At 38.2% G+C, this 26,308-nt stretch overlaps 2 protein-coding genes and 1 long non-coding RNA gene across 7 annotated transcripts; 2 read left to right on the top strand and 1 right to left on the bottom strand.

Annotated features, from left to right (window-relative positions):
* Positions 1-340: 340 nt before the first annotated feature.
* Positions 341-18,608, top strand: LOC131428373 (kelch-like protein 5). 2 transcript variants are annotated; one of them, XM_058592285.1, is made up of 10 exons: positions 341-967; positions 7,071-7,131; positions 15,094-15,655; positions 15,718-15,908; positions 15,977-16,183; positions 16,257-16,444; positions 16,507-16,613; positions 16,811-16,933; positions 16,989-17,282; positions 17,636-18,608. In XM_058592285.1, exons 1-10 carry the CDS (start codon positions 799-801, stop codon positions 17,660-17,662), a joined length of 1,929 nt encoding a protein of 642 aa, XP_058448268.1. In that variant the 5' UTR covers positions 341-798; the 3' UTR covers positions 17,663-18,608. The 2 variants fall into 2 exon arrangements, with proteins under 2 accessions (XP_058448268.1, XP_058448267.1); XM_058592284.1 differs by having other exon boundaries at positions 343-967; positions 17,631-18,608.
* Positions 18,609-19,724: 1,116 nt separating this feature from the next.
* Positions 19,725-19,956, top strand: LOC131428374 (uncharacterized). The gene is made up of 2 exons (XR_009229366.1): positions 19,725-19,832; positions 19,897-19,956. It is a non-coding gene; the product is annotated as an uncharacterized LOC131428374 (long non-coding RNA).
* A 2,345-nt stretch (positions 19,957-22,301) lies between these two features.
* LOC131429934 (glutamate--cysteine ligase) lies at positions 22,302-26,200 on the bottom strand. 4 transcript variants are annotated; one of them, XM_058594466.1, is made up of 6 exons: positions 26,044-26,200; positions 25,864-25,972; positions 24,588-24,921; positions 23,781-24,525; positions 22,943-23,719; positions 22,302-22,874 (listed from the first exon to the last, which is right to left on the bottom strand). In XM_058594466.1, the coding sequence occupies exons 3-6, from the start codon at positions 24,847-24,849 to the stop codon at positions 22,706-22,708; spliced, it is 1,953 nt and encodes a 650-aa protein (XP_058450449.1). In that variant the 5' UTR covers positions 24,850-24,921; positions 25,864-25,972; positions 26,044-26,200; the 3' UTR covers positions 22,302-22,705. The 4 variants fall into 4 exon arrangements, with proteins under 4 accessions (XP_058450449.1, XP_058450451.1, XP_058450452.1 ...); XM_058594468.1 differs by lacking the exons at positions 25,864-25,972; positions 26,044-26,200 and adding an exon at positions 25,616-25,744; XM_058594469.1 differs by lacking the exons at positions 25,864-25,972; positions 26,044-26,200 and adding an exon at positions 25,453-25,547.
* Positions 26,201-26,308: the final 108 nt, after the last annotated feature.

The following is a 26,308-nucleotide window of genomic DNA, read 5'->3' as shown; positions in this document are numbered from 1 at the left end:
AAATCATTTTTCAAAAGTCTGCAACTTTTGTTAGCTGTCTGTAAAAAACACCGAAAATCTGCTGCATATCTGCAAAAATACTAGAAAATCTGTAGAATCTTCTTTTATAAAAATATTGGTAAGCATTTATAAGAAATTTGCCGTTTTATGTGCAAATCTGCTAATCTGGCATCTCTGGCTAAAAATGACTTGTCAAAACGAGAGTGCGTTCACTGAAACATTTTCACTAACACAATCGCAACCGTGTGCAAGGGGGAGTAAAAATCACAAAGCAAAAGGGCAAAAAACATCAATCCTTCCACCACTTTTCAAAACTGGCCTTCCTTTCGTGGCAGAATCTGTTTTCTAGTCTGAGACCTGACTGGGCCTTCCCCTGAGTTCATTGTATGTGCGAATCGCGGTCCGTGAACTTGTGATTATTTCTCGCTTGTTGCCGTGATCGTGTTGTGTATCTGAGTTGAGATCAGGCTGGCCTATTCGAGAGCAGATAATGAGTTTTGTCGTCGTGGTGCTGTTATTTGCGACAAAGAAAGGAACAGCCAGCTCCTGGGATTTTCCAGCTTTCAGCGGGTAAAACAAAAATAGAAATACTAGGCGGCCACGGATTGCGCCAGTAGTGCTCAGTCTGAATCTAGGAATCGTCACAAATGGACAAGTGAATTTCCTCTACGGTAGAAACCAAAGAAAATAGTAACCCAAGTGGAAAAAAACATTGGTTTAGTACTGTGCATAAAGTGGAATTCAGTGTACAGCACGAAGTGAAAACAAGCGGAAAAATACAAGAAACAAAAAGCCAACATGAGTGAAATTTCCTGCAAAGGTAGTCCTACATCCAGCGCTAGCGCACGGATAAGCTTGGTCACAGACGAAAGCCACTTCAGTTTGGCCAGTCTGAACTCCACCGCCAGTCAGGATGAATTTTTCCGGTGCAGGGAACATTCCGATCTGGTGCTCAAACGGATGCAAGGTAAGCGCTGTAATGAATGAGAAATATTTGATTCGAAGCGATTTAGGAAGGATTAACGAGAAAATCGCAAATAACTGGATTATGTAGGTCATTGTCCGGTCGGAACTCTTATACTTGCGAATAGTGGTCTCGGGGAATAATAAAAAATATTTCTGGTTTTCAACAAATTTAGCATCAACAGCTTAGCATAGCTTTGTTCTGTTTTGCAAAAGATAATAAAATCTACAACCCGATTCTGTATTTCGTTCGAATCGGATTATTTCGATCAAATGCGAAATTTTGCATTCTGTATCTCGATCGAGTTCGAGTTTTCCAAACAAAAGCATCACTCGATCGAACTACAGAATGGCAATTTTTACATTCGATCGGAATAATTCGATTCGATTGGAATACGCCAATTCCAGTTGCCGTCAATTACACAATTTGTAACTGCATATATTTCGTACAACTGAGTAACTGAATTTTGGAATAAGATCGATTTGGTTGATTTTATCGGCATCGTTAGTTCGCAGGAAGATCAGATTCTTAGGCTTCTGTTGAAGCCTTGAGTTGTATCAATCAGAAATCAAATAAAGATTGATGTTTCTTTTTGGAAATATTGTTGCCGTTAACATAGAATTCATGTTCTAAGAATTCATTTTCTTCTTATAGCTCGCTTGAGTTACCCAAATTACCGCATCGTATGTAAATCGGAAGTATCCCTTTCATTACTCAGCCGTTTTTGCATTGTCTCCTGATTTACAACTATCAGTTGTTTGTTTACATTTTCTATGACATTTCAAATTGGAATGAAACTGTAAATTAACTACTGATACGATTCGTCTTCGACTCGGCAGATTTAGTAGTGGTTCAAAATATGGCATGGAAACTAGTACCGATTTTTCACCCTTCCATTTACGTTTCGTCTTCTACTCATCATGTTGAACTGCTACAGCAATTCAAACATAAAGTTCAACTCTACTTGAGTGACACCTTTCTAGGAGCACTAGGAGAAGTTTGCGGGTTCGAGTTTTGACTCTAGTGATTTTTTTCGCAAATTTTCATTTTTTCGTTACTTAACTCATCTAGGGTAACGTCATCTCATTTACGAAAACTATTAGCTAGATAGATCTGCTGTCTCTATTCGGTAGATTGACTTCAATGGTAAGATTAAAAAAGGAGCATTCACATCGAGTTTTCACGTCGCTGTAATATAATAGTATTGAAAAATGTTCGAACCATTTTTTTCTGCAGTATTGCTTCTTAGAGCCAAAGCAATGATGGTTGTGCGACTTTCTCTAGAAAATCATTTCCCAGAAATTAAAGCAACGAAGAATTTTCCCTTAGAATGTACCGTTCTCCAGAAAACCATATTCACGAAGGTACTAATTAGTAGAAAGACACACAACAGAATGTACCATTCCCCAGAATGCCATCTCCTAGAAACTGTTTCCCCAGAATGGAAAATAATACTGAAACAACATAGGAACAGATGTTTTACCAGAAACGCATCTACTAGAATCAGGCGCGTATACATGGGGGGTTTTAGGGGTTCGAAACCCCACCCCCCGAAACTCAAGTAATTATTAGGGGAGACAGGGGCTAGACCGGACTGCTTAACTATCTTATAAACCTGCTATTCTTTCGATTCATAGATTGATTTCGTAAACGCGCTTAGAGATGACGCGGTAAAGATGATTTGGGTAAAAACCCAGTTTTAATGTTTTTTTTTTCAATTTCTTAAAAGTGTCCGATTTAGTCCCGGTCTCCCCTAGATTAGAAAACACCCCCCTAAATTTTTGTCTGGGTACGCGCCTGTTTAGAATGAACCAGTCCAACAAAAATAATTTTCCAGAAAATTTCGGGAATGCTCATTAACTGTAATTTCAAAGGCAACTATGCTTATTTCAAGCTTTGTGAATCTGAAAAAGAGGGTTCTGAGAATAACGAGTTTAATAAAAATTAATCAAATTATATAACGGGTATGAAATCATTTAGTTACAATTATTTAAATTCAAACATAGCTTCTTTAAATTGGGTATTTGTTTCCGCATACTTACTTCGGTCTATTGTACGTGTACTAACGATAGATTGTTTTGATACATTGTTTAATTTACTTGTCGTCTTACTTTGAATCTTCTAGTGATAAAGTGTTGTAAATAGCACACTATCATTTTATATAAGTATCTTATTTCATGCTAACACAATATTCTGTTCGTCCTAGATGATTCAGGTCGAGCCGGCCGAAGGCCGCGATTGTGCCGGCTACCCGCCGTCGGAAGCGATGGCCACTGCGGGGGGCTGCGCCTCCGCAGAAATCACCTCTGTCTAGTTGCGGGCGTTTGCCCGGATTACCCAAAGCTAGGGACTATCCCTCAGTTAAGTCCGAACGAGTGGCAGCGAGGTCGGACAACAGGTCATTAAAAACGATGAGGCGTAGCCGCATTAGACCTTTCAAAATCGCAGTAAATTAGAACAAATTCTATTAGGCAGCATGTTGATCTGTTATGCCAAATTATCATTATGCCCAAAAACCATTATGCCAAATGGTATTATTCCAATAATAATATTCTAACGACTAATGCCTTCGGGTGAATGGTTTCCTGGACATTGGTTTGGACTTTTGGCAATTAATTTCTGGGGAAAAAGCTTCGTTTTTTTATGTTCTGGAGAATAGTTTTCGGGGAAATGTTATAGAATCGATTGAGAGATCACATAGAGCAATATAGGAATCGAGTAATAAATGCGGAAATAGTTACTAACATAGTAATTTTTCCTTAGGGGCTGTCCATAAAAGGCGTTACGCCGCCATGGGGAGGGGGATGTTTTACAAAAGGTGACCTTTTGTGACAGGGGGAAGGGGGAGGGTTGTTGGAATGTGACGTTCAATATTTTCAATGAACGCATTTTTAAAATACCTAATTACATTACTTCTTTTCCCTATTTCCTGAAAAAATATCCACAAGAACGTTTACATTGTATAGGAAAACGTGTATTTGTTGATGTAAATGCTTCTTCTTGTAAATTCGGAAATGAATGATGCAGGAAATCATTTCTGTTGCGATCAGCAAAAGTGCACGGAGGGGTGAGTAAATGAGCGAAATTAATAAAATTGCCTAATATGAGTAAAAAAAGATGCCTTCAAACGATTTAACTTAAGTTATGCACTGACAATTTTATTCAATGTATATGAGTTTGGGTGCACCAATCGCTTGGAATTATGGATTTTTTAACTTTTGGAAATCTAATGATAGGTAGTAAGCAGATGTGGAATATAAACCACACAGAGAATGAGAGAATTTCATAAAGTTTGTTTGGTCGGTCGAATTGAAAGTTCATGCTTCTTTATGTATGTATTTAAAATTCTTTCAGCAGTACCATGTTGGCGGAGTAATATCAATAAAACCAGCAAATAACATTAACATATATGCTGTGATTATCAATAATTACAATGACAAGAAAAACATGTTCAATCATAAAGCATGTCATGCAGGTGATTAATTTACCCTGTTTAGTTTGAATATCATACACAGAAGTAACAACTCGGGTAGAAGTGATTTGCAAACCAATTATTAGAAGCAAACATCTCAATGGTAGAAAATAACATTATTTAGTTTGAAATAAGAGTTAAAATATCAAAAATCATTGCCAAATCTACATGAGAAAATAGCAACAAAATATAAAATTCTGCCATTGTAACATCAAAGCAAGAGCAATCCGTCCCCGCGATCCAAACTTATTATTTTGATGAAACTTTCATCTAGCATTTATTTCTCTTAATCTAGTATTCATTTTATTGCGAATGAAACAACGGTTGCGAAATTGAACACGGGATGCATCAAACGAGAATATATGTTAAAACTACGTAAACCGTGCCGTAACGAAACCGGAATTTTCCCCAACTCTGTTGATAAGGAGTGTTAAAAGAGCATTTCCCAAAGATACAAAATTGACAATGTTCCATAATTTTGGAAATGCTTACTGTGTTGCATTTATCATACTATTTATTTCCATTTTTTTCAGAGCTGAACAAACTTTCTATTTGGCGAATTTGTGAATGGTTCGTCAGTTGAGTGAAATTACTGCTTATTAAAAACTTATTAGAAAATAAATATAGAAATTTCAATTTTTGACTAAAAGTTTAAACTTTTCACAAAACAGTTCACAGCAAGGGCAGATCGCTTAGTATATGAACTTTTAATTCATAGACAATTTATAAAAATGACATTTTTCTTTTACATTCTAACTTTCCCTGAGAGAAAAGATAATGTGCAGCTAATTTAAATTCTTGAACGCAATGAAAAAAAATATCGCAAACAAAGTAACTTGTAATACACCGTTCATTTCATTTTGTTTTTGTTCTATATACCAGAAGTGATCTGCCAAATATTGCCTTCACAGCCTATAGATTTCGTCTTTTCAGCACTATTCATCACATTCATGAGCAAAGTTGAATACTACTTCATAACCCTTGAAAGTGAAGACGATAGGTCTAAAAGAGAAAAAACACACTTAAATATAAAAAGTGTCATGCATCATGCTCAATTATTTTTGACATTTCACTTCTGGGTGCACGCTAAACGCAAACTATTAAATAATAGCCTTTTTCGTCACGAGATGGTGTTACTGTGATGTCTTTTGCGATTTGTATTGGATTCGTTAAAGTGATCCATATTGATATAATATATTTGCTGCATTTTAAGGAATACTAACCGCCAATAGCGATAACTTTAATGCATCAACTGTTCACCTGTGTCGTCATCGTGTAAAACCTTATAACAACCACGCAAAATGAGTAGGCTAAACATCGTTTGACAGTTACCAATGTTTTTTTTACTCAACGATACTTTTCACAAGGCACACTGCCTTTGCTCTGATATGCCGGGGGCACTGTTACCAGTGGTTTGTTTGCATATTCAATTAATTTTAAATATGTGTAATTGTATATGACGTTTTTTATCATCTCAAGTAACCTCAATTGTTTTGATCATTCAGTGGGACTATTTAAATGCTCGTAAGGCTACCTCAGAAAAAAAAACTTCTTAACCACACTCTTTTTAGCTTTTCTATGGAGCTTTCTTGAATATCTGCATTACTGGTAACCTTGTGCGATGAACCAACTACTTATATCTTTTATATCTTAATCGCTTTTCAAAAAAATCCCTTCAGTTTATTAATTTTGCATTTAGTCGTGACTTCAACTGATAAAAATCTGCAGTTTAATGATTATTGCTTATTCTGTTATTTATTTTTTTTATCATTGGTGTTTGAACTATTTACCGATTTTCCCAGATTGTCCTTTTAAATTTGGGTTTACTTGCATTCAAATACCCACTTTGATGAACCTTTTTAGTATTAATTTTCTGATCCGGCAAAATGACCTCTAGGTTTCAGTCTCTTAAAAACCTGTTTCAATCCACCTAGTAGTGTGATGATGGCTTTCTAATATTGTAATAAATATTACTGCGGTATTTAAAAAAAACTGTTGATTGAATAGAAACACATGTTCGTGTTCGAGAGTAAACTACCATAACCTACGCATTGAAATAGTTTTGAGTCAAAAAGACGGTTTGAAATTATGAACACACTTCACCTTGTAGTTCCGGAATACCTTTTAGTGGGTCTAAACTAGTGAAAATCGGCGGGGCCATCTCGGAGAAAATGAATTGAGTTCCTTTTTAGTGTATTTGACCACATTTTCCAAGACTTCCGGGATCGGATTCCGGGGATCGGTGAGGTAGATCCCAGGGACCAGTTCTAGTTCGCATAGCCAGAAACTAACAGGTTTTAAGAATAATAATTACAGTTATAGTCCCTGAATAATAATATGATTACGAACTTGAAATACAGATTTTGATTTTGGCTGTCAGACCGTTAGATTGGCGAATAATTATAATATAACTTGAACTATTAGAACATTTGTGTTTCTGGTGGACAAGTTGAATTCCATGCATGAACTAAAAAGAACAATCGCGAGAGAATTTTTTTTTTCAACTAAAACCGGATGGCATCATCCTGCGAGCATTGAACTCCACTACGTCTTAAAATTTTAATTCTCTAATTACACATTTCCATCATCAAGCAATTAAATTTTCCTTTCTATTTCGCTCTCTTCATCTTGCAGAATATTTGCAGAACGAGAAACTGTGCGATGTGATCTTGGTCGCCGGATTAGATGGCAAACGGTAAGTCAATGTCAATGTTACACGTTTCTTTCTCTCGCCGACTGTCATTTCGGGGACGCTGCCCTCGCCTAGTCAGTCTTTGTTTGGGTGAGATGTTTCTTTTTTTCTTTTTTAATTTTTCTGCGTTTATTTTCTTGTCTTGCTCCATTCCATATACGATTACGAACTACCTCTTGATGCCTATATGGCCAACGACAAGCGTGTGGTGTGGTGTTTAGTGTCTACCGTATATACGCTGTAACCCGCGACGGTCAACGGGTCTGACGGCACACACAGCTCTATGCTATGATGTCCCATCTACCCTCGCTACGGTAGGACCATGCGGCATGTGGTACTGTGGCGAAAAGAACAAGCTTGCAAGAAAGAATAGCGAGCAAAAAACAAGAATCGACGTGTGGAAGCAAGTTCACAACAGGAAGTACTAAGTTTCCTGTTGTCAGCTTGTAGAAGAATAAAAAAAACTGTCAGACAACACTTTCAGTTTTATGTTGGAAAGGGTTTTTTTAAATCATATTTTTCGTATGATACCAAATCATACTCCAACAACTGAGCAATCCATGAAAGAAGCTGCGATTTCCTTTTTATGTGTGATTAACACTTCGCGTCGGTAATGCGCAATAATAATCATTATCAGACAAGCTCCATGCTTCATGATGATCACATAATACAAAAGACTTTTCCAAACGAAGCACCTCGGTATAAAGCAGCGGTTTATGTAGGTCACTTACAATAATTAAGCGCACACGATTTCTTTCTTTGATTCGAAATTTCACAGACACAATTCGATAAGCTTATATGGAGCAAATTTTCGAACAATATTTGCAATTGAAGAATGAATCATAAAAATTTTATGATTGATTGAACAAGTTTATCATGGTCCGGAATTGTTCCTATTAAGGACTAGTATCATGTATGTGCGCGCGTTCATCGGCATATCGAAAAATCGGGTGGATAAAATTGGATGCTATTTTCCGTCAATAATTTTGCGATGTAGCGTAGAACTTATTTCCTGATTGACCATTTATAGCAACACACTGTAGAGCTCTAGCACTCCAGCTTAGGCCAGTGACGCAATCTACCTTTAGTTTGTTTCGATGAATGATTTGGATCTTTTGGTATATATCTGATGTTGGTGTGATGCTAATGCTTTTATCACACCCTACAGTAGCAGGAAGCTCGGGAATTGGTCTGGAACGCGTCCTTTTAATTTGCGAATATTGATAATCACAATGATTACTTGATTATAAAAAATTATCTATCTTATGTGTGCATCAAAAATTTATCTTAAATTGTTAAAGAAATTTTTTTAATTGGAGATCAATATAATATTGATTTAGGCCCTTAGGCATAATGGGGATCAGCATGGCATGAACAACGGTTAAATTCGTATTCTAAATCAAACACCCGAACAAGGCTTCGAATTGAATATTAAATCTTGTTATATATTCCTTCCGGTTGGTTATTAGCAGTATGTACTCTTTAATCTCCTCGCACCATTCTGCTCAAAGGAGAATCATGGGATTGAGATATAACCCTCCTCTTTCATATCGATTGAGTATACGACTGGACTGATAGGTTCCTTACTACCTCGAAATTATCATCGGTATTAGGGAAACATAAGCCCCATAAGTCTGGGTACACTGAGGTCTTTTCTATGCGGATTTCCGAAGCTACTTCAGTGTACATCTCAGTGCCGATGACTGAATGAATGTAGTAGCCGGAAAGAGTCAGTTGCGAATTGAATATTTGGGATTTTGTTATGACTAGCAGGGGCGTGTCTAGAGGAGGCGAAGGGAGCATTCGTACCGGGCGCAACGTTTTTGGGGTCGGTAAAACAATTTTCGGTTGGACCTTTTTTTGCTCACTTCGTTCGGGGGTGGGAAACCACAATTTGCCCCCGGCGCAAATTCTCCTAGGTACGCCGCTAGTGCCAAGTGAAATTAGATTTTTCGAAATTGGAAGGATTTGAATGTTCGTAACGTCCCAAATGGCGCACCTTATACAGATTTGAATGAAACTGAAATGATTTATTTGCAAGAGGTCTTCCGGTTGGTTATTAGACGATTCGAATTGCGCCACTTCGTTCTTGTAATGCAATGAAATTACAAATAAATTTGGATGTTTGATCTTAATTGAGGGCTAATTCCTAGCTTCGAGTGGACCGGATAAATTGGTAAATTATAATATATATCAACCTGTATAAACCAAGGGCCGCCCTTGACGGGTTAGTGGCCTTCTTAGCTTCGTTTATTTGGTTGTGTAACATCGTTGGTATGCTAAATATTTAGTGATGTTTCGGAAAGCATCTATAAGATAGGATTTTCCAATAAGAGATGTAACTTTGAATTATTATTATTTTACGTTATTTACGTTATTCCGCCAGATTTTTTTTAATAATATAAGTTTGAAGGAACACTGCCAAATCGCTGAGATGTCGAGAGCGATTCGGGCAGATGTCGCTTTTGAATCTGTATTTTTTTGTCATTTAACAACCCACTGAGAAAAGGGAGAATTGGCATCACTGGGAGTGCGATGCGGTGTCTTGGTGCTGCTCTCAAAAAAGTATAATTTCAATGTGTTGTTTGATACGTATAGTTAAAAATTTGTTTGAAATAGTTATGTTGAGTGGTAGTGCAGGTGTGACAAGTATGTGTTTAGTAGTGAGAGTGCTATTTATTGAATAATATTGATCCACGAAACAAAAGTGGCTCAAGCGGCGTATACTGTGAATTTGCCGCCCCCAAAATTCAACGATGTTAACCTGTTAACCGATCGAAGCACCGCCTGCATGTCATTGTCGGTGTTGTCGGATTTCTATGGAATGTGTGAAAGTTTACAAGTCGATCGTGTCATTCAGACTGAAGGTCTAGGGTTATTTTTTATTTTATTCTTCCAGTGGTCGTGTTTCATCTCGCGTTGCTGACAGCAGAGCGAGCAGGAGAAAAGGAATACTGGTGAGATCGTTCCTTGGAGATATTATATTTTTTTCTTACTCATTATATTTCTCCTGAGTATCGAAAATCAGGTTTTGTTGAGATCATATTGTTTACCAAAACATATCCGGATCTCTTTTCCTCCCTACTAACAAATCCCCTATCCCGTGATGCTTGTGGAGATACAGTGGTACCCGCGGTCTTTAGAAACAACGAGTATCGGACTAACATTCCTTCCTTTCCCTCAGTAGCACAGCCTTTGGTCGTAGCCAGCGTCGTTATTGATCATTTAATAAAAAGTTAGGAGTAAGTGAGTATGTACAGTGAAAATGGTTTGCTTCTTCCAAGCTTCATTTTCTTGGTTCATTGTACATTTCCACTCATTCAGTCAATCACGAAGTGCAACTACGGGCGATCTACTTCAGCTCAGCTCATTTAACAACCCACTGAGAAAAGTGGTTAGATCTTGTTGGGTGTTGAGCGTTTGTTGAACGACATACTGAACGAGATACTCGTTCAGTTCGTTGGAACAGTGTTGTTGTTTTTTTTTCCTTCAAAAATAGTGTGAAAACGGTGTGTTTTCCTCGTATAAAAGGAAAATGTGTTATTTCACGCGAAGTGGAAGTATTCTACATGTATGTACACACCTAGAAAAAATCGTGTAAATTTACGTGTTCTGAGACCGACATATATGAGTTTCAAAAATGACTCAATTTTACAGTAAATTCTACTTATATTTAATGCATTCTTACATATTTTGAAGTGCTAAGACATGTAAATTTACACGTTTGCTTGAGAAGCGTGGTATGTATGACGTATATTTATAGGGGAGAGTGTTCGGTTACCGGCACCCTTTTATTTTAAGCCTATAACTTCTGACTAAGTGCACATTATGCGGACATGTATACATCAATGGAAAGCTAAAGTCCCTAACTAACAACTGATCAAGCAACTAAGTTGATATATTTGATTGGGAGAACTTTATTATCAATTTAGTAAAGTGATAAATCTTGGCCATTTCAACAAAGGTGTTCGATTATCGGCGCCCTAAGAAATTTCGCTAAAAATGAAAAAATACTAGTAAAGACTGCAATTATTCAAAGAAAAAATGGAATTTATTCTTTGCGGAGGTGTTTTGGACAAAAGTCTTCATTGCCTGATGATGACTTCGCCTTCGCTCTCTTGGCCGATGTTTTGGATGGTTGTGTCTTTGGTGTTGATTTGGTCGGCCTTCCAATGGCTTCGCGGCATTAAATACGCTACTGCAGCCGAATACATTGGCTTCTTATCCACTAATCAACGGCATTTATCAGTGTATTAAAGTTTATTTTCCTCGACTTTGACGATTTGTTTGGAGTCGCCATGGCTAACGGAACCAGAGAACCAAAGTTTTTACTTATATGACGGATGTTTTGAAGCTGTCAGGTTGTCCACGTGTTGCATATCACCAAAGATGCCAGTTAGTACAATAAGTTTAGCTAGCAAAAACAAAAATATCGCGCCGATTTCTGACGAATGTCGGCAAACAATTGAAGTTTCAAAAGTATGTAAAAAGTTTTCGAACGAAAAAAGGTTTGCAGGTTTACTACGAAATTTGATAATTTTCAAACAAATTTGCTGATTTGGCATCGCTGCATATCACTGATAATTTTTCACAATTTGTCGAAAAAAATAGGGTGTCGGTCACGATGTAGAATACCCTGGTGATCACGTTTTTCTATGTGTTAGATCGGTTGTCATTTTATTTAGGAATAACAGAGAAACGTGAAGAAGAAAAAACATAAACAAATGACGTTCCGGGAGTTGCTTTTATGAAAATATTTAGAGTTGGTTCTGTTTGTGAAAATATTGACAGTGAAATGCGGTGTTTTGTTCCGGGATGTTTCAATCGTTTTCATCACCTGCATTTGAAATGCCACCCACAGTACAATAACTCCATTATCCATGATAACTGTAATAGATATCACAGTGCGATCCGTCAAATCCTTCCTCCAACGAAATGAACAGAATCGGATGTGTGTAAAATTTTCTATATTTCGACCTTACCTTGCAAGCACTCGAAAAAAAATGCCCCGATTTTCAATTAGTGCCAAAGATTCGCCAGGCTGCACGACAACTGGAGTAATTTAGAAGTGAAATCCCGATCTGAAATGGTCGTTTGTTTATGTTTACATGCTTGAATCCCGGCGCGCCAAATTTCGTAAGAAAATTACCAATACAACCAAAACTGTCTTATCACGCCACCAGTGTATTTTACGTCGTGGGTGTCGGTAACCGAAATCGGTAGACATTTAAAAAATGACGAAAATAAACTTTGGTTGCGAAAATTTTGATAGGATCCGGTATTAAATCACGAAATAGATCGATTTCACTTCATAAATATTCAATCCACTCACCTTTTCGATTGGTGCTCTGCAATTTATGATACTATAAAAAAGTCAGAAAAAAACTTTTGTGTTGATTTCTCGTAATTAAAATTTGTTTTGAGCGCAACAAAAAGTACAAGCGTCTGTTTGCTTCGGTATTCAGCACAAAAAGAACGTGCTTAGTGATGTATTTTTTTACTCGATTAATCAAAATAATCGATTAAAAGGCTTAAGTAATCGAGTATTTGTAATTGATTAACGACAGTGCCACTAATCGAGCTAATCGATTAATAGCAATCAATTAATCGATATTTATATCAGCTAGGCTGTGGACCATTTCGCAATTAATTTTAACTTTTGGTTGAAATCTGACACTTGAGTGGTTATTTTGATGTTGTCAAAAATAACCCTGTTCGAGAGCACGGTTATTTTTGACAGATGGATTATTATTTTCCGATACTGAAATGGTTCACAGCCTTAGCAGATAACGTTTAACTTTAGGCTGTAGACATAGTGGGCGCGAGAAGCGAAGCCGAGCTGGTAACTAACATTGGCAAATCAAAAGCGAGAATGATACTAGAAGCTAATCAAAAGGACTGTTTTAGAGTACAAGTGAGAAATCGGTTCAACTTTCACTCTGACAGGGTCCCACTGTTTTTCTGTAAGTACGTTTCCTGCTTTGGACAGAACCAAGCTCGGCTCAGCTTCTCTGTCTGCAGCATAAGGCTAAACGTTGCTATGATAAGAGTTGCAGTTTCATCTGTCATAAATCAAGGAAATACGAATTTCAATTTAAATAATGATTTTTTATCCATTCTGCCCACGGTTCAATGTTCATACATTTTTCCATCCGTTTGATCATAGATTTTATTTAATTTCAACCATTTCAACCACAATTTTCTCATATTTTTGCTTGCTGTATGATACACTAATGGTAAAGATACCTGGTGAACGACCGCAACTAGGTTAAAACCGGGTATAAATAAACGATATAAAAAAAAATGGTAAAGATTTGATATTCAACACAGATTTTGATTTGGTAGCTCTGATTTTGTTTAGAATAATTTGATCGATTAATTGCATTAATCGATTAATGCTTAATAGTAATCGATTACACTAATCGACTCCTCTTTTATTAATCGAATACCTAATAATCGATTAATACGAAAAATCAAACATCACTAAACGTGCTGCTATTACACACACACATGACATTTGTTGGAATGACGCTATCTACATTCTGTCAAAAGTTACGGTGGGGTGCCGGCAACCGAACACCTTCCCCTGTCATTCTTGTAAAATTCAAAAATTCATTCTTGTAAACGAAAAATAATATGATGAGATCCATTTCCATCTCGGTGATTACGCCAACAAGCAAAATTGTCGCCCCTGGGCCTCGGAAACCCCTAGATTTATTGTTGAATAGCCTTCCCATCCTCAACGTATTACTGTATGGTTGTGGTCCGGCGGGGACATAGCACCTTACTATTTCTAAAATGAGGCTGAAGCAACAGATACGGTGAATGGATTGCGGGAATTGGATGGAAGATTGATGATTTTTATGGCAGGAATTGGATGGATGGACCTGGACAACTTCCAACTTATAACAATACGGTGCTACGTTCCACACAAGCAACGAAACAATCGATCTTTTACGGGAAAAGTTTCCGGAGCGTATTATCGCGAAGAGGTGATCACAATTGGCCACCGAGATCTTGTGATTCAACACTTTGTGACTTCTTCCTTTGGGACCACGTGAAAGATAAGGTCTTCGCCAACAACCCAGCGTCGATTCCAGACTCTTTGCGTTCTGTAAGCGAAGTCGTGGTGGTTATTTGGTTGATATTGTTTTCCATTATCAATGGCCTACTTTCTTCTTTACTTAGAAATAAATATTTATCTCAGAAGGTGCTACTTTTCTTTGAAAATCAAAATAATACCTCTTATTGGAAAACCCTATATTAAAAACCAGCATTTCTCGATTATAATAATTATAAATATTTATTCATGTCTTTTATATTATACACCATAGTTTTTATCACCCCGATTCTGTATTTCGTTCGAATCAGATTATTCCGATAGAACACGAAATTATTCACTTACTCGAAATACAGAATGTAAATTTTCACATTTGATTGTTTGTATTCCAGGAAGTAGGACGCCACTTCCAGTCATTTGTATTGTGGAATTCTCTACGATATTGAACACTTTCCCAACATTTTTCTCAAATGTGATACAGTTAAATGCTAGCTTTATTTGTGGTCGTTTGGTGCAAATTTCACACAGCGAAAAGTGCACAAAGCTAATCAAATTATTCTAGATTTGCACTAAACTGATGATTTTTACCTTCGAGTTGCAAAGATGTAATTTTAATAGTTCCCTTGAAAACATTTATGGCGTTTTTGATTGAAACACACTGGTGCGTTTAGGCTGCTTTCAGCTAAAAATTGCTTTGCCATGCTTCCTAACTGTAATGGATATTTATTAGCGGCGACATTGTTTTGCCGTTTTTGTCTTCAGCGTTGAACTGGTATAGTGTAGCATCGATTATACTAGCTCCAATTTGGGTTCAATCAATAAAAGTGAAAACAAGAATTGATTATATCATATTTCATACGTCAAATCATAGTATCTAAAACCTCGTTTCCATTAATTGTTTCTAGAGTACCCGCACATCGTCTGGTACTATCCGCTTCGTCGGCCTACTTCAGTGCGATGTTCACCGGCCATCTGCGCGAGAGCCAACAGGAAGAGATAACACTACAGGAAGTGTCTGGTGAGGCCCTCCAGCTGCTCATTCAGTATTGCTATACGGGAGCAATCGAATTGCGCGAGGACACCGTCGAAACGTTACTCGCGACCGCTTGTCTACTGCAGCTGAGCACAATCGTCAATGCATGCTGTACCTTCCTAGCCCGCCAACTGCATCCGTCCAACTGTCTGGGGTTTTCCTTGTTTGCCGAGCAGCAAGGATGCACCGCACTGGTGAAAATTGCCTCTGCCTATACCTGCCAACACTTTATGCAAGTCTGGAAGAATCAGGAATTTTTCCAACTGGACTCGGTTCAGCTGTCAAATCTGCTGCAGAGTGACGACTTGAACGTTCCAAATGAACAGGAAGTGTTTCATGCCTTGATGGCATGGATTCAGTTCGATTCTGAGAATCGGAAAAAATACATTCCCGAACTGTTGGCATTAATTCGGTTGCCACTATTGCAACCGTCGGTAAGTTTTAGGCCTGCTTTAGTCTAATCGTGTCAGATGTGATGGTAGAGGTTTGTTTGCAGTTCATAGTCGACCACGTGGAAGCTCTCTGCGGTGCTAATGAATGTCAGCAGCTTGTAATGGAAGCGTTCAAGTGGCATCTAATCCCTGGAAGGAGATCTCAGATATCGACACAGCGCACCAGACCCAGAAAATCTACGATCGGAAAACTGCTGGCAGTTGGTGGTATGGATGGCCATAAGGGCGCCATTAGGTATGTATTCTATTTTAAGGTTGATTGGGTTTTTTTTCTTGTAACAAACTTTTAATTAATGACAATAGCATAGAAAGTTACGAGCCAAGATTAGACAAATGGACTCTTTTGAAGAATATGCCTGCAAGGCGGCTTCAATTCGGAGTAGCTGTTATGGACGATAAGTTAATAATTGTCGGAGGTAGGGACGGTCTGAAAACACTGAACACAGTTGAGTGTTTCGATTTAACAACGATGACTTGGGGTTCGATAGTGCCACCGATGGGAACGCCTAGGTTCGTATGGAACATCCTTTTTATGATGTTGTGTATGAAAAAAAAAACAATTGCATTACCCTTCCATTGACAGACACGGTTTGGGAGTGGCATTTCTGGAAGGCCCCCTATACGCAGTTGGTGGTCACGATGGGTGGAGTTATCTGGCAACAGTCGAACGATGGGATCCAGCGGCACGTTCCTGGAGCTACGTAGCACCGATGGCATCCATGAGATCAACTGCCGGTGTGGCAGTGCTCGGTGGACGTCTGTATGTGATTGGTATGGTTTTTGTTAAATGCAATCAAACCAGTAATAGGTTAACGTAAATGTTATATTTCTAGGGGGACGAGATGGTAGCGTTTGCCATCGAACCGTGGAATGTTACGATCCTCATACGAATAAATGGACCCTGCGTGCGCCAATGAATAAACGTCGCGGAGGAGTTGGAGTAAGTTTAACCGATCTGCTGGGGTTTGAAGTTTAAAATTTTATTTAGCGACTATCGCTTTTATCATATTCTACGCGAGAACGAAATGAATAATGTGCATTAATTAAACATTAAACGTGATAAAAGTCATTATCGCTAGCGTTGTAAAACATCACAAGTGTTTTGCAACTGTATATGATAAACCTGTCTACCCGTAGGTTGGAGTTCTGAATGGTTTTCTGTACGCTTTGGGAGGTCATGACTGCCCAGCGAGCAACCCGGCCGTATGCAGAACTGAAACCGTCGAACGTTACGACCCCACGACGGATACATGGACGTTGGTAAGTAATTTATTGTAATTCACCTATCATCTACTAATGTATGTCATTGTTACAGATCGCATCACTGAGTGTGGGTAGGGACGCAATTGGGGTGAGCGTTCTGGGCGATTGGTTAATAGCCGTCGGCGGTTATGATGGCAATCAGTATCTGAAAACAGTCGAACAGTATGACACGGAGAGTAATGAGTGGCAACAGATTGCACCGGTCAATTACAGTCGTGCGGGAGCTTGCGTGGTGGCAATTCCTAACAATTTTTCATCCACCAATGGAACGGTAGGCACGGGAGTCACGTCCGCCTCGATGGGCACCCTGGCTACGGTATCATCTACCTCGTCCACAAATACTACGGTTTAGTACAGTTTTCAAATGAATGCTAGTTGCGTTTTCCCTAGAAGAGCACCTGTCGATACGCTTGCGATAATTCGGCGGCTTGTGTGCGCGTGTGTGTACTACTACTCATCCTGTTGCTAATATTACACAGAAGAAAGTCGTCGTTCAGTCGTGAAACGATAATCTGTTTACAATAATAGTTTCAAATTAAACGCATGCACGACCTAACAACAAGAGTATTTTAAGCGATCTAATCGATTTAATTGCTAATGAAAAAACAGACGATGCAGCAGCTTATATTGCAAGTTATAGAATAAGTAATTATTTCCGTTCTTCCTGTGTTCTCTTTTATTCTCTTACTTCCAGAACAGAGGAGCAGGTTCCTCTCGTACCGGTAATTACTACTATAGACGACAGTTTAGGATCTATGATTATTACGTTTAGCAAGCTGAGCAGGCTGCCCATCCGGTGAAGATATGTAGGTACTAGTCTAGAAGAAGCTCGAATTGACCGAATCAACCGACCGAGAAACAAAAAAACATCACCCTGTGATCATTTTTATTTTTACTGACTGTGAGGTAATGCTGAGCTCACATTTATTACGAGAAATTCCATTAAAAGATGAAATGCTAAAAACAACCAGCAAAAGCCTCCCATCAGAACTCCACTGTCGGTTTTGCTATTTTATTTTTGAGATTATTTTTCCAGTGAATGTGATCGATGGTTATGTATGTACCTAGTTCCAAAGATTTGCTGCCAAAACCAGTGTAAAACAAGGCGCGTGGACCGGTGGGAGGCATTTTTATCTGTGATCGGCTAATGACGAATACAATGTGAAAGAATTCCAGTTTCCTTTTCCGATAGATATATTGTTTCATATAAGCGACGCATATAAAAAAGCAGATTCAATTTGATAGTTTTCTACTTTGGATACCTTATAACGCGTATACTAAATGCTTTTCAGTGACTGTTAGGTTATAATCAATCATTTGTGTTGCTCTAGAAACTAAATTTTGAGCGTGATATTTTGTTTATTTTTTTCTAGAAGTCAATGTAACGATAAAAACGAAAACTAACTAGAATCGATTGTAGGTATTAAGGTTATCTACTCTAATGTAAGATTGAATGGCAATGGACGAATCAAATGAATGTAAGATGATACTAAATCAATCACCTAAAATATGCCTAGTATTTGTACTATGAAAAAAAAACACTGCAACCGAAGATCCTACAGCTATATTTCAAATGAAAAGGCACACAAAAGAATACTTGTTTTGATACTATTTTTAGCTAAATATTATATACTGACGATCAATTATTAATAATAACATATTTTAGTATGAATGTTTTTCTTTCTTAACTGTTGAGAAATGTCAAAATCGATCCGAGTTATTTGGGAACACTACGAGTGAATATGGTGATATTTTTAATCTCATCTGCGAAGTTGTCGGTTTGGAGGGGGTGGCTATTGCGCGTGATGGGTTAGTGGATGCCTTTCCTCGCAGCCCACCTGGGTTCGATTCCCAATCCCGCACATAGGGTCAGAAATCTTTTCTGGCTCGGAGAGGCGAATGACCAAAGGTTAAAACTTCTATAATTGAAACAAAAAAAAAGTTGTGTAGGTGTTTTGTGTGTGTCCTGAATATTATGATGATTGTCCAAAGACGTAGTTTGTGTCTCCTTGAAGATTTGGAGCGGTGAATGTGAAAGCTTCGTTCAAAGAACTATTCGTTATTGGAATTATTGCACAAGATTTGCGGAGTCGTTCCATTCGATGGAATTTTCTAAATATATGGGACAATTATACGTAGAACGACAGTTTAGTTTTGGTAGTGAGTTGAACCGAATATACCTTACTTCTGCTCGTGATCATGCCCACGGTGTATGGAAATGTGCATAAGGCGTCATGCATCAATTACGTCACGACAATTTTCAAACAATTTAACCCCCCAAGCAGTGGCGTACCGAGAAAATTTGGATCCCGGGGCAAAATGAAATTAACCGGCTTTGTCGTTGGTTAAGTGAACAAAAAAAAATGCTGAACACCATCTCAGGAAAAACATGGACGAATGACTTGTACGAACAAAATAAGGTACCAACAATTGACTTGCCGCCCCCCTGAAAACGTTGCGTCCGGGGCGAATGGCCCCTTCGCCCCCCTTAGATACGCTATATTTTAGCATTTCTCATGAATTTTTGAAAGAATTATAGATACTTTTTGTCTACGCTTGGCGAGTAGATATAAATAATTTATTGTTTTAGAATTATTGAAATCCAACACAGTTCGAAAAAATCTTGTGATTTTACATCTTATAAGAAGCACATAAATGGAGCGTCGTATTTCACACAAATTTATATTCAATAACATGTAAAATGGGTGATTTGAAAACTACCTAACTTGACCTCGAATGAAATAAAAAACAAAAGATCAATAGCAACAGCGGAGTTTTTAACTGAGAAACACAAAGCACATCGTTTAATAGACTTAACCACAGAAGCACATATCTGCTTGCTGAATAATTGATACAGCGGTAATTGGTAGCCGAGTGCAAATTACTCTCGGAGCGTGTAAGATTCTGTGCGCGTGGAATATTGTGTCATTTCAAAAATCAAGTAGTTATATCGTTTGTAGATTTATGTCACATGTAAAATTCATATTTTTTTCTGTGAAGACGGCGGTTTGCTGATATTCTTTCAAATGAATGAATGAAACTTTATGAATGAATTTGAGCATTGAGTTTTCAATGTCGTTGTAACCTGTCTTATACCCTACACAACCATTTAGTTTTTTGGTCTCGTGGTTCCCGCCTAATATTTGTACCCTGACAATTCTGCAAGTGAAGCATTGAAAGTTTGCAAACTTCACACAATTAATCAACTAGTACGTCAGATTATAGATATTCGAAAGTGTGGAAAAAGCATTTCAGTTGCGACAAAACGAGTTGTGTTTCTAACGCCCAATTTTCTCGGAGATGGCCGAACCGAAAGAACAAATGGCTATAACTTCTGGTTCCGAAGATATAACGGTATAAATGACGTAAACGACAAAACTCACTATTTCACCGCTCCATTTTGTCGGAAATTATTTAACCGATTTCATTAAACTAAGGCTCGCTACTATTCGTTCGTTGATCAAATTCAAAGATTTCTGATTCCGGGAATATAATGATATAAGTGACGGAATCGTCAAAACTCATTGTTTTTGCAGATTAATTTCCTCGACATAGCTGAACAATCCTAGACTCGTTCAGAAGTTCTATTGATCAAATTGAAATATTAAACGGTTATAACTTCTGGTTCCGGAGATATAATACTATAAGTTACGTAACCGAATAATCGCACGTTTTTCATGGGCTAAATTTTCATGTGGTGACTTAATCAATTCCGATAAACTTAGGCTTTTTTAAAAGCTACTTTGTGATCACGTTTGGATAGGTTGTAACGAACGTTTCCAGTTCGGCAGACGTAATCCTAAACGCGAGGTAATCTATAAATCCTAGCATTTTTTAATGCGCTCAAATTTCACACAGATTTCGAAAAACTCTAAGACTACTAATAGGTTATTCGACAAGCTCACTATACTAATGACCTGGGATAAAATCTAATAAATATTTTAATGACACTGGTGAAATGCCAAAAGAGAAGCGTTATCACACCACTAGGTGAATTAGGCAAGTTTTTTAAACTTTGATCGATTTGGTGCAAGTCGTGAAACGATCCATTTTTTGAATTCATCATAATTGGAGAAATGCTTATCAATCAGGTCATGCTGCATCGATCGGAACAAATCGTAATCTGAAGGAGTAATGCGTGGACTATACAGCGGGTGGGGTAGGATTTCCCATTTGTGTGTTTCTAACCATGTTTTACCGGCTGTGGTTGCTTTTCTTACAATGCCCAACTCAAACGCATGAAATGTTATCGGTAGACCTCTCCCGTGATTTTTTCACTCGGTTGAAGCAGCTCATAACAGACCACACCCAGCTGGTTCCACCATATACCTACATATCAAAATCTTCAGGTCATGAATATTCGGAACGGCCGTCGATGATGATGCATGGCCGGGATTCGTTTGACGTTTTGGATTATCGTGAACGACCCACTTTTCATCGCCAGTAACAGTGAGATGCAATAAACCTTTTGTTTAGTGCCATTAGAGTAGTGCGGAAACGGTGTTCAACGACCCTTTGCTTCAATTCATACGGCATCCACGAAAGATAGACAGATCATTCCCATTGCTTCGGAATGTTGGCGAATGGCAGACTGAGTATTTCCGAGTGATTTTGAGAATTCTTCGAACGTCGGGTGTTGAGCGAGCAGTTCTTCCAATTCTTCATCTTCAAACATTAGTGGCGCTTCGTCTTCGTTCGTTTCTTCGTCTTTCAAATCGAATTTGCCATTTTTCAACCGTTCAAACCACTTCCGGCTCAGCTAGAATAGGCTGACCATACACTTCCACTAAAGTACGATAACTTTCGATAGCTGTTTTCTTCATATTGAAATAGCGAAGAAAAATTCACCGCAAAAACACTAATCGTCACATAATTCGACATTTTCGTAATAAAAAAGTAATGTTGTTTACGCCATTTTTCAGAAAACAGAACAAAAATTATTTATAGATTTATTAATAGACTTAACATTGCATCCATTTTTCGAATTCTTTTTTTTAACTTTACAATCCATAAGGATTGTGTTTTTCTTTTGTTATCTCTAAGTTGAATTATTGAAGACGCGCGTGATGTCTATAGAGCAACTGAGCATTGCATACTTTCTTGAAGATCTGATGATATTCTTGACAGTATGTTAAACTAGGACGTATGTAAATTTCTAGTAGCAATATGTATCGAACCAACATTCCTTTCGGTTCCAAGTAGATCTGCACTGGAACGGATTAATCAGTATGTAGGAAAAAATGCAATTGGCGCAATGTGAAGCATGTGTTGCTTTAGAAAAAAACGTTTTGAAAACTCAATTGGTCCTAATCAGTAACGAAGTAGCAACATACGTGCCTACAAGGTCGCAAGCTTCAAATTGTAGTTAAAATTGCAATGGTTTATTTTTCGAATCTTTTATTCTTATATAACTCTGGAATACTACAGTTATTCTGGCCCGCAAAAGAGTATACTGCGTGAAATCATCGGTTTGATTCTATTGGAAAAAATAAGAATAAATTATACACAGTTGAAAAAATCTTTTAAAATATATATAACACGATTTGATCTTCCCGGCGTTGAAGTTGTGAAAAAAAGCTGATCAAAACTTCTACAAATATATATAGTATCGTTGTAAAAAGTACATAAAAAACAATGGAACAACTGCCACTGATCGGAGGGCCGTTGCATCATGCGGTTTTATGCTAGCCAAATAGATTCCTTGCAGAACAACATTTCTAAATGCATAACGTGCAATCCGTCCGTACCGATTGAAACCGGTTTGGTGTTTTAGCATCGTTTGGTCAGATGCTTCGCAATGGCTGGCGGAATGTGGTCTGCCGTTTTGGAACTGATATTAGTGCCGAGTAATTCCGGACATGGCAGAACTCCATCCTGAATGTTCTTAGCTTTGGTCAGTAAGTCATAGCAGATGTGTTCACTCACTACTGAATCGTGTCTGAAAGCATTCAGAATAAAAAAATTAACATAACGATCCAACATCAACAAACCTGCGATGATACTCACTTGTACTCTTCGTGTTCCGTAATCTGTTTTCTAATCCAGGAAGCTGTCGTCAGTAGCTCTCCTGAGGCTCGCTTCTGAATCAATTTCAGGTACTGCTGAATGGTACAATGAGTGTCGGCATCAACATCCATAGAACCGAGGTAGCTGTTGATCAGAGGCACCAGCCCGGGGAAACACCCTTTTCCATTGATAATCTGATCAATCGTCATCAACTCATATTCATCGTCCGTGTTGCTACTTCCATTTGGGGTTTCATCAGCGCTATGATTGTTCATTTCGTTGTTCGTACTCATTTCGTCGTTCGTAGCTGCTGCAGTCGTCGGGAATCCGGAAATGTTCTTTCTGAACCAAAACTTTTTCGTCAGCAAAGCCCCACGTTTTTGGGAATTTTGCATGTTTTCGTCCACTTTGCTGATGGGAATCAGAAAATCTAGTTTATAGGATAGAATCACTCTAGTCAACAATACGACAAAGCAAACAATGGCAGCATTCTCGAAATCGGTCAACTGTGCCTCGCACGGACGGAACTCAACGCGCCAACCGATTGGTGAGTTCGGAGGAGGCGGCTTAAATCTCATTGTCTGCCAGTTTGTCGATTGAATGTTCTCAAAGTGATCGGTATCTTCTTCGTCATTTTGGTGAACCTTTTCGCTAAACAATGAAACCGAGTCCCGAATAAATAGATGAGCAATGTGCTGAGCCAAGAGATGATCAATGTCACCATCACGCAGCCGTTTGTATAACGCTTCATCTAGCACTAAAGGAACATCGTTGTATCTAAAAAACAAATCCCTATTATGTTTAAAAACACAGTACAACACCAAAATCGATAACTTACTTTTCACCCGCCGGTGACAGATAAGAGTCAATGGAATCATACCGCGATTTATTTATTCGGAATCGGTCGTTCTTCAACGGGAGCTCGCCACGTTCCTCCTTGGTTCGACAGTCGACGGATGCAGAAATAACATTCCAACGACAGTCCACATCGGTTAGATAGCCTCGATAAGCTGGACTAGCCGCCGTTAGAGCAAGCATGATGGGACACATCGGAGTCAATTGATCGTACAAGGTACGTGCTTCAGTAATGTTGCAAGCCTGGAATGTTACCTGTAAGCAACAACACCCCATTCCAAAACCCATTGCATCCATGTGCACATAGTCCGGTTTATCTGGTAAACTACCATCGACGGGAACAACGGTGTTTTTATCTCGAAAAATTGGTAAATTGATGGAAACCTTTTCACCTCGTCGTTGACGAATATTCCGAGTCAGTGTCTTGAAACGGGGATGACCCGGAAAAATAGCCTCATCGGGGAAAAAAAGAGATCGTGCAGCGCAGCTTTCGTCATCAGGCGTAGGCTTTGCTATAGGATAAGTAAAATTGGGACAGCCTAGCCTTGGATAGTTGGTGATTGACATAACATGTTCTCCTGGTGGCAGCATTTCCGTAACTTCCGTGCGACGATAACGCATATTTGCTTCTACGACATTGAAATGAGCCAATAGACCTCCGTACGGTTTACCAGGAGTACCTTCTATCATGTAGGCACCGTACTCCGGCCTCCAAAGCGATTTCACACCTGCCCAAAAGCACATAAGTTAAAATGTTGTTAAAACAATTTACAACAGATTATTTTCTCACCTTTCGGATCGGCAGCTTCTTTCTCGTTAAGTACAGCAAGCATTTCACGCGCCCTTAGAGACACTTTCGTCTCACGATTTTCATCATCAAATCGCACAATAACATATTCTACCTCGTCACCCCACTTCAGACAATCATCCTGGCGATCTTTGAGTCGTGCATACAGGTTGATAAACTGTTCGATTCCATGCTCTCGTACATGCTGTGACAGGGCTTTCGTCTCCTCCCAGCTCAATGGACTTCCTTCGCTCAGCAGTCCCATCGTCAATCACTCTCGTGTTGTTGAAACCTTGATAGCGTGAGTAGTAGATTGCTGTAGTAGCTTGAGCTAAAACTATAAAAAAATCAAGCTATTAACAGGAATACATATTAGTTTAAAAGATAATGAGCCGACTGTCTCTGAAGTGTTATCTTGCTAGGTTCTTGAAAGGTATATATAACAAAAAAGAGAACGATTGTTTCTCTGATAAGTTGTATAGTTCATTCAGTCACACGATACAATATTTCCTAAACACAATTGATAAATTTCAAAATTACTTTTAATTTGAGCCCAAATTGGATGACAATGTCAAATTCCATCAATCTGTTCATTAAAAATTGTTTAGATATAAACGATCATTTGAACTGATACGACACAAAATTCCAACGATAAACCTCAAAATTGTGACAATGTTTGTAATGTTGTGTGTATATCAATCACTATCACCGATAGCCATCGATGAATGAAGTCACATTTTGATTACTATCTCATGAACGCTAATATACCCATGTATTACGTAATACATGTCAGAGATCGCGTGTTATCAGTTGACAAATTTCTTTCTACATCCTGTAACACTTTCTCTATAATAACGATGACTATTACTTTTTAAGTATTCAATATGGATTTGTTCTGGTAGCTTCGAAGCACCACACGAAATGATTCAGTATCAAGGTCATAACGCCACGATACGTTTGTTTACTGTAACAACTCTTGCGCTGCTTATATTACTGAAATTTATAAGTATGTGTTCAATTTATCATCATACCGGACCAGATTCTACTAAAAACAATAAGCATGCATTTCGTAAATGACACTAATTCGAATGATTCTTAGGCACTAGAATGTCGCGAGAAATAAATATTTGTAATAGCACTTCTCACATTATCGGATATCTGTTTTAATCTGATCACAAACTAACGTATCCAGTTTCACCTAGTAGTTCGTTTTATGTATACCACAGAAAATGCTGATATGACACACGATAAAACATGAAAATCTTCATTAGTTACTTACGGAGCACAAGTAGCAGCGACTGCTGTTGGCGTTGTACTACTCCAAGTTTCGGCGAACTCAGTGTTTATCTACCTTGGAACCTTACGTCACCGTTGCTGTATCAGCAGAACTGGACAGAAATGGATATAAAAATGCTTCGTCACTGTGATGTCATAGATTGCAATATTAATGTTTACATACACACACTGCTGTTCTACGTCAAATTATGAAATTATGTTTTGCACACGAACTCGATAGCAATTATTTTGTTTCAGTACTAAGCGATCAGATGTCAAAATGGCAAATGAAGGAAAAAACCAAAGTAGCAGTATAATAATGACAACCTATGGCAGTGATAAGGAAACGTTTCTTGTGTCGGCTTGCAACGCAACAGACAACATGAATCGTGAGAAATTCGGAAGCCGCCGACGTTCCAATCCATGTCGTCTCATTCTCACTATAAAGT

Source organism: Malaya genurostris, chromosome 2 (genome assembly GCF_030247185.1).
Source record: "Malaya genurostris strain Urasoe2022 chromosome 2, Malgen_1.1, whole genome shotgun sequence".
Lineage (NCBI taxonomy): Eukaryota > Metazoa > Arthropoda > Insecta > Diptera > Culicidae > Malaya > Malaya genurostris.
This window is presented reverse-complemented; position numbering and strand designations above follow the sequence as displayed.